Source organism: Cervus elaphus, chromosome 20, assembly GCF_910594005.1.
Source record: "Cervus elaphus chromosome 20, mCerEla1.1, whole genome shotgun sequence".
In the NCBI taxonomy this organism is placed as follows: domain Eukaryota; kingdom Metazoa; phylum Chordata; class Mammalia; order Artiodactyla; family Cervidae; genus Cervus; species Cervus elaphus.
The window spans coordinates 73,056,753-73,068,828 of record NC_057834.1 but is presented as its reverse complement, the minus strand read 5'-3'; the positions used below and the strand labels follow the sequence as shown (position 1 = coordinate 73,068,828).

At 36.9% G+C, this 12,076-nt stretch overlaps 2 protein-coding genes across 17 annotated transcripts in view; both read left to right on the top strand.

Moving 5' to 3' along the window:
* Positions 1 to 12,076, top strand: part of CCDC18 (coiled-coil domain containing 18) — a 154,073-nt gene that overhangs the window by 10,275 nt on the left and 131,722 nt on the right. For all 16 annotated transcript variants that reach the window (XM_043878129.1, XM_043878137.1, XM_043878128.1 and 13 more), the window contains one exon: positions 1,650 to 1,778. In XM_043878129.1, coding sequence (XP_043734064.1) covers positions 1,650 to 1,778 — 129 coding nt within the window. The remainder of the gene's footprint in view (positions 1 to 1,649; positions 1,779 to 12,076) is intronic.
* Positions 8,604 to 9,581, top strand: LOC122677846 (myosin regulatory light polypeptide 9-like). Its single transcript, XM_043878141.1, has one exon. It carries the CDS (start codon positions 8,724 to 8,726, stop codon positions 9,240 to 9,242), a length of 519 nt encoding a protein of 172 aa, XP_043734076.1. The 5' UTR covers positions 8,604 to 8,723; the 3' UTR covers positions 9,243 to 9,581.

Below are 12,076 nucleotides of genomic sequence, written 5' to 3'. Positions count from 1 at the left end.
CATGAGATTTCCCAGGCAAGGGTACTGGAGTATGTTGCTGTTTGCTTCCCTAGGGGATCTTCCCCACACAGGGATCAAACCTGTGTTTCTTGCATTGCGGGTGGATTCTTGACCACTGAGCCACCTGAGAAGTCCACTTACGGCTTTCAAATACTATTTTCAACTTTTATTTTTGACATATCTTGTTAAATTTTGACCCCCACCCAGGCTTCCCTGGTGGCTTAGATGGTAAAGAGTCTACCTGCAGTGCAGGAGACCCAGATTCAATCCCTGCATCAGGAAGATCCCTGGAGAAGGAAATGGCAACCCACTTCAGTATTCATGCCTGGAAAATCCCATGGACGGAGGAGCCTGGCAGGCTGCACCCCATGGGTTTGCAAAGAGTCAGACATGACTGAAGTGACTTAGCATGCACACACAGATAGACTGTCTCAGAACTTGATGAATCTGTTTTCAATTTATCATAATTCTTTGCTGCAGGATACATGCGGTTTTATGGCAGCCAAAAAAGACTAAATCTAAGCTGAGATACTTAATTATATGTTTTCATTAATATGAACTAGTTTGCTTATTGTCCCATGTAGTTATGCTCACTTCTTTGATGGGAATTCAAAGAAATACAAGGAATCAGGCGCTTTATAATTTGTCTTCTTTTTCTGCTTTGAATACATGAGAAATACATGCATATTAAATAGCATATTGTTCCATTTTAGTGATTCTCAAAGATTAATTCTGGGACCAGCAGTATGAGCATAATCTGGAAACATGTAAGAAATGCAAATCTCAGTTCTGGTCTCAGACTTTCTGAATCACAGACTCTGGGAGTTGGGACCCAGCAGTCTATGTTTTAACAAGTCCTATAGATGATTCTGATGCACACTAAAATCATCTCTCATGACCATCAGAATTTTGTAATTTTCTTAGTAATACATATATTATGTTTATTCCTAAGGTATTTTATATTTTGGTTGTGAATTTGTTCTTTTTTTTTTTTTAGCCATGTGGCATGTGAGATCTTAGTTCCCTGACCTGGGATTGAACTCAGGCCCTTGGGAATGAGAGTGCAGAGTCCTAACCACTGAACTGCCTGGCAATTCCCAATTTGTTCTCATTCTGTTCATTGATAGTATATAGGAAGGCTGCTGCTTTTTGTATAATACTATAATTATTTTTGTAATTGGACTATTTCTCATACCTTTAATAAATTCTGATTTTTATTTTCATTCTCCAGGGATTTTCCAGGTAGCTAATGATATTATCAGCAAAAAAAGAATTTTGTCTTTTCTTTTCTGAAATTTATACTTGGTATTTTTTCATTTTTGCTTTTTGCAGTGTCAGAAAAATCATTGGATTATGGTGGTGATAATAGTCATCCTTATCTTCTGAAATATACCTAATGCTTCTAGGTATTATCAAATAGGATATCAGCTTTTATTTCAGATACATTTATCATTTGATGGCAGCATCCTTTTATTCCTTGTTAAACCTCATAGTACACTAGTGATGTATAAACCTTTTCTCTGCCTCATGTTAAATATTTGTTTCTCTTAACTCAGTGATTTAAAATAATGGAATTCCTGACGCTGAACTGTTGTTGCATACCTGAAATAATCTCTTCAACAGCCTTTAAAAGTATCTTTATTTTATAGAGAGGCAGAAGATAAATTAGAGCAGAGTCAGAAAATGGTAATTGAAAAAGAACAGAGTTTGCAGAAGTCCCAAGAGGAATGTATAAGGTTGAAGGTGGACTTACTTGAACAAAGTAAACAAGGAAAGAGGTATGTGTTTTTAAAGGAAATAATTGTATTTCTAGGGGAAAAACAAAGAATATAGTACCTATTTAAAATTCTGCATAGTTTCTGAAGTAAAAAAAATTTCAGAAATTTGTCAGTGGAAAATTTAATGTTTTTTGTCCTTTAAAAATTTTTGATGAAAATTTTCATGAGTAGACTTTATATGTTATTGGCATTTTGAATTGGGATTAATTCCTTAAAGCCTGATAATGACTATCAATGAAATGGCATTTACATATTTCTTAAATAAAATTCATAAGAAAGTGGTTTGGTCTTCCTTTAGAAATAGATAAGTAATGTGAAAATATCTATTTTGTATAAGCCATGTCTTTTTTTTAAAGCCGTTATCTTAAGATAAAGTTTTCTAGATAACTGACCACATAATTATTAACTTTGAATGTTAATTAACTTTTAAACTAATAAAGATAAAAGCTTTTTAGTTTAATGAGATTTTACCATATAATGTCATTGTAACAGTTTTTACACAGGGTAAAATAATAATCTGCATTTTTATCATCTTTGGCAACAAAAATATGTTTTAAAATTTCATCCTATGATATAAGTAATGTTATGAAGAAAGTGTTTTTGAAAAGTTGTCATAAATAGATAAATATTTGTTTGCATGTGCATTTAAATTTCTAAAAACTGCTCAAAACCTATCTATGTCGTTTTTCATTAAAATGAGTTTGGAAGAATATTTTCTCAGCAGTGTTTGGTTAGTATAGTTCAAGTTACAGTATATATTTGGTAGGCGTTATTACTCAGTGAAAATGTTTAGGTTCTGGAGTCAAACCAGCCTCAATGACCCTCAATGACTTTGTTACCTTGAAGAAACTATTTAACCTTCTTGAACCTCAGTTTGTTCATATTAAGTCAAGATGATATTGTCTTGATGAAGGATAAGTGAAAGAAGAACTGTAAGGTGCTTCATAAATAATAAACACTAACCAATGTAGCTGTTGTAAATATAAACTATGTGGTCAAATATTCTGAAAATCAGACTTGACTTACTCAGATGAACTTTTTGTATGTAGATATTTAACAAGATAATACATGAAGACTGGCCTTATAATATAGCTAAGAAAAAGTACAGAAAGAGTAACTAGTTCTCTGTAGAACTTAGATAGAGATGATTTTTTATGGAAGGGGATTTTTTTTTGTTTTTGGTTGTACTGGTTCTTCGTTGCTCACACGGGCTTTCTCTTTTTAGAGAGAGAGGGGCTGGCTGCTCTCTAGTTGTGTAAGCTTCTCATTGTGGTGCCTTCTCTTATTGTTGAGAACAGGCTCTGTGTGCATGGGCTTCAGTAATTGTGGCTCACAGGCCCAGGTACTCCCCAGCACGTGAAATCTTCCCAGACCAGGGATCAGTCAAACCTGTGTCCCCCACGTTGCAAGGCAGATTCTTATCCACTGGTGTACCAGGGAAGTCCAGGGTTATGGTATTGACTTTGCTGTCATAAGGTGGATAAGTAGGGATGCATGCATTCTGGACAACATGTGCAAAGGCAGAGAAATACAAAAGAACATCTTTTCTGAAGAATGCTAGGAATTTTGTGTACTTATAAATGGACAGATATAGTAGGATGTAAGGAAAAAGACAGGCTTGGTCCAGACTGTAAATGGCTTTGTGTTTTATGCCAAAGGATTTGTATTTTAACCTAGGGAGCATAAATCATCAATTCAGATTTTTAGGTAGAGATGTGGTATGAAGACTCTTGGAACTTTTTGAAGAACTAGAATGAATATTGGCATTCTAAAGTTGAAATATCAAAACCTTTGCAAAGACTTTTGAGGGCAGAAATTAATCATAATGGATTAAAAAGCCAGTGTAAGGCAGAGATTGTTTAGCCTTATACAGTTTATAAGAGATATACTTAAAACATAAAGACACAGAATAAGTAACAAGGTCCTGCTGTATAGGACAGGAAGCTATATTGAATATCCTGTGATTAAACCATAATGGAAAAGAATATGAAAAAAGAATATATATGTGTATAACTGAGTCACTTTGCTGCATAGCAGAAATTAAATGCAACATTTTATATTTAAAAAAACACATAAGGACACAGAAAAGATGAATGCAAAGGGATGAAAATAAATATTTTAGGGAGAAAACAAAATAGTTATATTAGTATCACAGAATAGATTTAAGTGCAACAAGCATTACTAGAGTTAAAAAGAACTCTTTTGTATTTATTTATATATATATATATATACACATATATATGTATGTATGTATGTATACATATGGAGGAAGAAATGGCAACCCACTCCAGTACTCTTGCCTGGAGAATCCCATGGACGGAGGAGCCTGGTAGGCTGCAGTCCATGGGGTCACAAAGAGTCGGACACGGCTGAGTGACTTCACTTCACTCACTTCATACTTTATCACTGGAGAAGGAAATGGCAACCCACTCTAGTATTCTTTTTTTTTTTTCCCATTTACTTTTATTAGTTGGAGGCTAATTACTTTATAATATTGTAGTGGTTTTTGCCATACATTGACATGAATCAGCCATTGATTTACGTATATTCCCCATCCCAATCCCCCCTCCCAACTCTAGTATTCTTGCCTGGAGAGTCCCATGGACAGGAGCCTGGCTGGCTGTGGTCCATGGGGTCACAGAGAGTTGGACACGACTGAAGTGACTAAGCACGCACACATACATGTGTATATATATATGTAATGTTTAGATAACACTTTAGCAGGAAGCTATAAAGATTCTAAACTTACATCTAATAATCTTGTCCCAAAGTACATAAAGAAAATAACAAAATTTCAAGCAGAAGTGAACAAATCTATAATCACACAGGGAACACTTTTACGGATTTACTAGAATTGTTAGATTAAGCAACAAAAAAGTAAGAAGCTGAAGAGTTGAGTGACTATTAATCTAATGGATATACGTATGGAATCCTGTAGCCAACCATTTGAGAATGCACATTCTTTTAGACACTCCTAGAATATTTATACTTTGTTACCTTATTCTGCCAGAAAACATGAATTTTAACAAAGATAAAAATATTTATGTCATACATATCATCCTCTCAGACCATAGTATAATTAAATTATGTATGACAACCCTATGCCCCACCACGGTCCTCCCTCCCTGAAAACCATGTAGTTTGAAAATGTAAAATCAGCCTTCTCACTACTCGTGGATCGTTGAAGAAATTATGATGAAAATTGGAAGACTTAGTACTGATATTAAAAATGTTTCATATTGCAGCTTATGGGCTGTAGCCAAAGATATTCTTAAAAGAAAATTTTTAGTCTCCTGTGCATGTATTAAAATTAGTATATGAATGAACTAAAATATTCAATTTATATAGTCAGGAAAAGGACATAAAGCACATCAAAAGAAAAATAGAAGTATTTAAATAATAAAGGGTGAAATGGATAAATAGAAAACAATGAAACAATAGAGAATCCCCAAAACCCAGATTTTTTTTTCCCTCCACGGTGACCAAGAATAATGGGCATTACATAAGATTAATCCAGGAGAAAATTAATCCACAAAAACCAATATTGGAATTGAAAAGTATCCCCTAAATTACAAATTTAGCTGTGTTTTAAGAAATAAGACCAATACTGTGAACCATTTTAGGATAATACATTTGAAAACTTAAACTAAATAAATGATTTTCCAACAAAATAAAGTTTAATAAAACTAACAAGAATAAATTGAAAACCTTAGTTTTTTAACCATTAAAGGTATTGAATCAATTGTTAGAAATTTCCCCACAAGAAATAAAAGTTTCAAAATGATGATGATGATTCTGTATATATGTGTTAGAATACGGTATTTATCTTTCTCTTTCTGACTCACTTCACTCTGTATAATAGGTTCTAGGTTCATCCACCTCATTAGAACTGACTCAAATGCATTCCTTTTTATGGCTGAGTAATATTCCATTGTGTATATGCACCACAACTTCTTTATCCATTCAGCTGTCAATGGACATCTAGGTTGCTTCCATATTCTAGCTATTGTAAATAGTGCTGCAGTGAACAATGGGATACATGTATCTCTTTCAATTTTGGTTTCCTCAGGGTATATGCCCAGGAGTGGAGTTGCTGGGTCATATGATAGTTTTATTCCTAGTTTTTTAAGGACTCTCCATACCGTCTTCCATAGTGGCTGTATCAATTTACATTCCCACCAACAGTGCAAGAGCATTCCCTTTTCTCCACACCCTCTTCAGCATTTATTGTTTGTAGACTTTTTGATAAGGGCCATTCTGACCGGTATGCAGTGATACGTCATTGTAGTTTTGATTTGCATTTCTCTAATAATGAGCGATGTTGAGCATCTTTTCATGTGTTTGTTAGCCATCTGTATTTCTTCTTTGGAGAAATGTCTGTTGAGGTCTTTTTCCCACTTTTTGATTGGGTTGTTTGTTTTTCTGGTATTGAGTTGTATGAGCTACTGGTATATTTTGAGAGTTAATCCTTTGTCAGTTGTTTCATTTGCTATTATTTTCTCCCATTCTGAAGGGTTTTCTTTTCACCTTGCTTATAGTTTCCTTTGCTGTGCAAAAGCTTTTTTAAGTTTAATCAGGTTGCACTTGTTTACTTTTGTTTTTATTTCTATTACTCTAGGAGGTGGATCATAGAGTATCTTGCTTTATGTCATCGAGTGTTCTGCCTGTGTTTTCCTCTAAGAGTTTTATAGTTTCTGGTCTTACATGTAAGTCTTTAATCCACCTTGAGTTTATCTTTGTGTGTGGTGTTAGAAAGTATTCTAATTTTATTTTACATGTACCTGTCCAGTTCTCCCAGCACCATTTATTGACGAGGCTGTCTTTGCCCCATTGTACATGCCTGCCTCCTTTGTCAAAACTAAGGTACCCATAGGTGCATGGGTTTATTTCTGGGCTTTCTATCTTGTTCCATTGGTCTATATTTGTTTTTGTGCCAGTACCATACTGTCTTGATGACTGTAGCTTTGTAGTATAACCTGGGGTAAGAAAGCTTGATTCCTCCAGCTCCATTCTTCTTTCTCAAGACTACTCTGGCTATTCAGGGTCTTTTGTGTCTCCATATGAATTGTGAAATTTTTTGTTCTAGTTCTGTGAAAAATGCCATTGGTATTTTGATAGGGATCCCATTGAATCTGTAGATTGTGTTTGGTAGTATAGTCATTTTCACAATATTGTTTCTTCCTACCCAGGAACATGGAATATCCCTCCATCTGCTTATGTCATCTTTGATTTCTTTCATTAGTGTCTTATAATTTTCTGTGTACAATTCTTTCGTCTAGAAAAATGGTACTGAAGAATTTATTTACAGGACAACAGTGGAGAAACAGACTTAGAGAATAGACTTACTGACATGAGGAGAGGGGAGGAGAGGGTGAGATATATGGAGAGTAACATGGAAACTCACATTACCATATGTAAAATAGATAGCCAATGGGAATTTGCTGTATGGCTCAAGAAACTCAAACATGGGCTCTGTATCAACCTAGAGGGGTGGGGGTGGGAAGGGAGACAGGAGGGAGTTTCAAAAGGGAGGGGATATATGTATACCTATATCATATAGGCTGATTCATGTTGAGGTTTGACAGAAGATAGCAAAATTCTGTAAAGCAGTTATCCTTCAATAAAAAATTAATTAAAAAATGATGATGATGAGAGGAAACATTTCCATTATGGCTCACAGTAGCTAAAATGAAAAAGACTTACAGATTCAAGTTTTTAATGTTGTAGAGCAACTGAAATTTTAATATATTTCTAGTAGGAGCATAAATTGGTAGAACCACTTTGGAAAACTGTTTACCAATGTCTTCTAAATTTAAATGTTAAGTCACCCTATGATCTAGAATCCATTCCAACAGAAACGAAGTCCCATATCTATCAAAAGATATATGCCAGGGTGCTCAAAGTAGCTGTATTCATAATTACTAAGTGTTCATCAATAGTAGAATCAATAAATATATTCACATTATGAAATATATGCATTAGTGAAAAAGATCAACTATAGCTATTTAACAACAGAGATAAATAACAGATATAATGATAAGCAAAGGAAGCCATATGCAAAAGAATACTGGGTATTTACTTAAGAAATCAAGAATAGGCAAAATTAATGTGATGTTAAAAGTCCAGATAGTGCTTACCTTTTTGGATAAAGAGTATTGACTGAGAGGGTGCACGTGGGAGCTTTTTGGGTGCTGGAAATGTTCTGTATTTGATCTGGATATTAGTTATGTGGGTACATATGTATATACGAAGAATTGATGCTTTTGAGTTGTGAATCAATCCTAAAGAAAATAAACCTGAATATTCACTGAAAGGACTAGCTGAAGCTACAATACTTTGGCCACCTGATCTCAAGAGCCAACTCATTGGAGAAGACCCTGATGCTGGGAAAGATTGAAGGCAAAAGAAGAGGGCGGCAGAAGATAACATGGTTAGTTAGCATCACTGACTCATTGGACATGAATTTGAGCAAACTCTGGGAGATAGTGGAAGACAGAGGAGCCTGGCATGCTATAGTCGATGGGTCCCAAAGAGTTGGAGATGACTTAGTGGCTGAATAAACAATATGTATATATAAATTCATTCACTTAAGATGAGCACTTTACCCAATGGAAAATTAAAATAAAATAGAAACTATACGTTAAATGTAAAAAAATCTACAGAAGAATAGGTACAGTCTTAATGGAAGTTTAAAAATGTGCTCAAGGGACTTCCCTGGTGGTCCAGTGGCTAAGACTCCATGCCCTCAATGCAGGAGGCCAGAGTTTGATCCCTGGTTAGGGAACTAGACTCCACATGCTGCAACCAAGAAGTTGGATGCCACAACTAAAGAAGCTGCATCGAGTCTCTGGGAGTGGAAGGGAGTTGGTAGCGGCAGCTGGGGCAGCGAGGAGGTTGCAGAAACTCTCGGATTCTCGCGGCAGAGTTAGGGATTTAACTGCCACCATGTCGAGCAAAAGAGCAAAGACCAAGACCACCAAGAAGCGCCCCCAGCGCGCGACCTCCAACGTGTTCGCCATGTTTGACCAGTCCCAGATTCAGGAGTTCAAGGAGGCCTTCAACATGATCGACCAGAACAGGGACGGGTTCATCGACAAGGAAGACTTGCATGACATGCTTGCTTCCCTGGGAAAAAATCCAACTGATGAGTATCTGGATGCCATGATGAATGAGGCTCCAGGTCCCATAAATTTTACCATGTTTCTCACGATGTTTGGTGAAAAGTTAAATGGAACAGATCCAGAAGATGTCATCAGAAATGCTTTTGCTTGCTTTGATGAAGAAGCAACTGGCACCATTCAGGAGGATTACCTGAGAGAACTGCTGACCACAATGGGAGACTGGTTTACAGATGAGGAAGTGGACGCGCTGTACAGAGAAGCACCTATTGACAAAAAGGGGAATTTCAATTACATCGAGTTCACGCGCATCCTTAAGCATGGAGCGAAAGACAAAGACGACTAAAAAGAACTTCAAACTCCAGCCAAACGTTCCTTGTTGCCACTCTGGGTATTTCTGAGACTTTCTCTTAGAGCCTGTTGCATGCCCTTAGCTTTACAGCTTCTGCCTTTCTTGTTGTATTTATTCTCAGCCATTTGGGGCACATGCATCTCTATAATCAGACTGGATGTGGGACTTCTTGTCATTTTAAGAATAGAAAATAGGGTAATTTAACTTAGCAGCTGCTGTCTACCCTCCCCGCCCCCAGTAACTGCAGTCTACAGAGTCAATATATTTTTTCAGAGAAGGTTATTCACTCAATTTTTTCTGAACCATAATTAAACTTTATGATAAAAAAAAAAAGAAGCTGCATCCATAATGAAGACCTGTTGTAGTCAAATAAATAAATAAATATTTTTAATTAAAAAAAATGTGCTCAAGATTTGTTTTAATCAGGTATGGCAAGATACACAGACATGGAAATGTCTGTCATGAAGGAAGTTTTTGTACTCACAAATTACTAGAAATAAGAGACATGACATGCCATGTAGAGGGGATCATACAGGGAAGTTTAAGTATGAAGTTTATTTAGAAGGCAGAGGGAGTAGGAAGAAAAACATGAACAAGAGATTTTACTGTGATTTCTGTGGGAAGAAATGGTTGAGGTTGGGTATTCAACCTTCAGATTGGCCAGTATGAATAATATCAATAGGCTGGCATGTAAGACTGTCGTGAGTTGTCTGATACCTGGTCCTGGGGTGATTAGGACAGGAGGCTTCGCCTGGAGGGTGAGAGCCAGATAGAGGAATGGAGAGTAGGCTCTGGGTTGCTTAGTTTATATATAAAAGGTGCACCCCCATGCATAGTTTACTAATCACTGAGAATTGGCTAGTGCTGGGAGGGCCAGTCTTCATAGGGTCAGTAAGACAACAGATGGCAAAACATCAGACTAAAATGAGAATACAATGGAGAAAATAATAAAACTTTTTTGAAAGTCTTAAGATCTAACTAGTGAGGTATATACCATTTTTCTGTAAGGGAACCTAACATAAAGGTGTCAGTTTCCCCCCAATAATTTATATATTCAGTGCAATACCAACCAGTATCCTAACAAGTTTTGATAAAAGTTAATGAACTGACCCTAAAAATCATGCGGAAGAACCAAAGTTCAAGAACAAATAAGGCACTTTTGAAGCTGTAGGCCAAGGCTGAGAACATGTCTATAGATAAGCAAGACTTCTAAAGTTATACTGATTAAGTCAATGTGATATTTGTATGTGTGTGTTGCTAAGTCACTTCAGTCGTGTCCGACTCTTTGTGAACCTATGGACCATAGCCCTCCAGGCTCCATGGCTATTGTCCATGGGATTCTCCAGGCAAGAATACTAGAGTGGGTTGCCATACCCTCCTCCAGGGGATCTTCCCAATCCAGGAATTGAATCCCTATCTTATCATGTTTCCTGCATTGGCAGTCAAGGTCTTTACCACTAGTGCCACCTGGGAAACTCGATATTGGTATCAGTTCAGTTCAGTTCAGTCGCTCAGTCGTATCTGACTCTTTGCGACCCCATGAATCACAGCACGCCAGGCCTCCCTGTCCATCACCAACTCCTGGAGTTTACTCAAACTCATGCCCATCGAGTCGGTGATGCCATCCAGCCATCTCATCCTCTGTCGTCCCCTTCTCCTGCCCCCAATCCCTTCCAGCATCAGGGTCTTTTCCAATGAGTCAACTCTTCGCATGAGGTGGCCAAAGCATTGGAGTTTCAGCTTCAGCATCAGTCCTTCCAATGAACACCCAGGACTGATCTCCTTTAGGATGGACTGGTTGGATCTCCTTGCAGTCCAAGGGACTCTCAAGAGTCTTCTCCAGCACCATAGTTCAAAAGCATCAATTTTTCGGTGCTCAGCTTTCCTCACAGTCCAACTCTCACATCCATATAGGTATAAACAAAAGGTTAGTCATACAGGACAAAGACCCTTAAGCAAAAACACATACAGTGGAATCTTGATATGTAATAAGTGGCATTACAAATCAGAGCAAAGGATGAAAGACTCAATAATTTAGGTACTGGACAAACTGACATCATGTGTTTCATTTGTGATATAGTGAGAAGGGTATAGCACCAGTTATGTGGTGTGCCTCTCAAGAATGAATAGCCTGAAACTAGTTATGAGGAAACATCAGACAAGCTCAGCTTAGTCTTCTGTAAAACAACTGTTTATTCTTGAAAAATGTCAGAGTTATGAAGGACTAAGAAAAACAGAAGGTGTTCCAGGTTAAGACTAGAGAGACATGATAACTTAAAGCAATAAGTGATCCTGGATCAGAAGAAATAAAATTCTATAAAGAAATTATTGGAATAATTAATAACATTTGTATATAGTTGGACCATAAAGAAGGCTGAGCACCAAAGAGTTGATGCTTTCAAATTGTGGTGCTGGAGAAGACTCTTGAGTCCCTTGGACAGTAAGGAGATCAAATCAGTCACTTGTAAAGGAAATCAACCTGAATATTCATTGGAAGGACTGATGCTTAAGCTTAAGCTCCAATACTCTGGCTACATGATGTGAAGAGATAACTCATTAGAAAAGACCCTGATTCTGGGAAAGCAGGAAGAGAAGAGGGCAACAGAATATGAGATGACTGAATGGCATCACTGACTCAAACTCCAGGAGATAAGGACGGACAGGGAAGCTAGGCATGCTTCATTAAGTGGGGTCACAGAGTCGGACAGACTTAGTGACTGAGTAACAACATTGTATCAATTTTAGATTTCTTAAATTTGATAGTTACTTATGGTTATATATGTGGAGAAGGAAATGGCAACCCACTCCAGTACTCTTGCCTGGAAAAT

Bases quoted from the DNA above. Each gene is read 5' to 3' on its own strand.
- LOC122677846 (XM_043878141.1), top strand. From the start codon at position 8,724: ATGTCGAGCAAAAGAGCAAAGACCAAGACCACCAAGAAGCGCCCCCAG.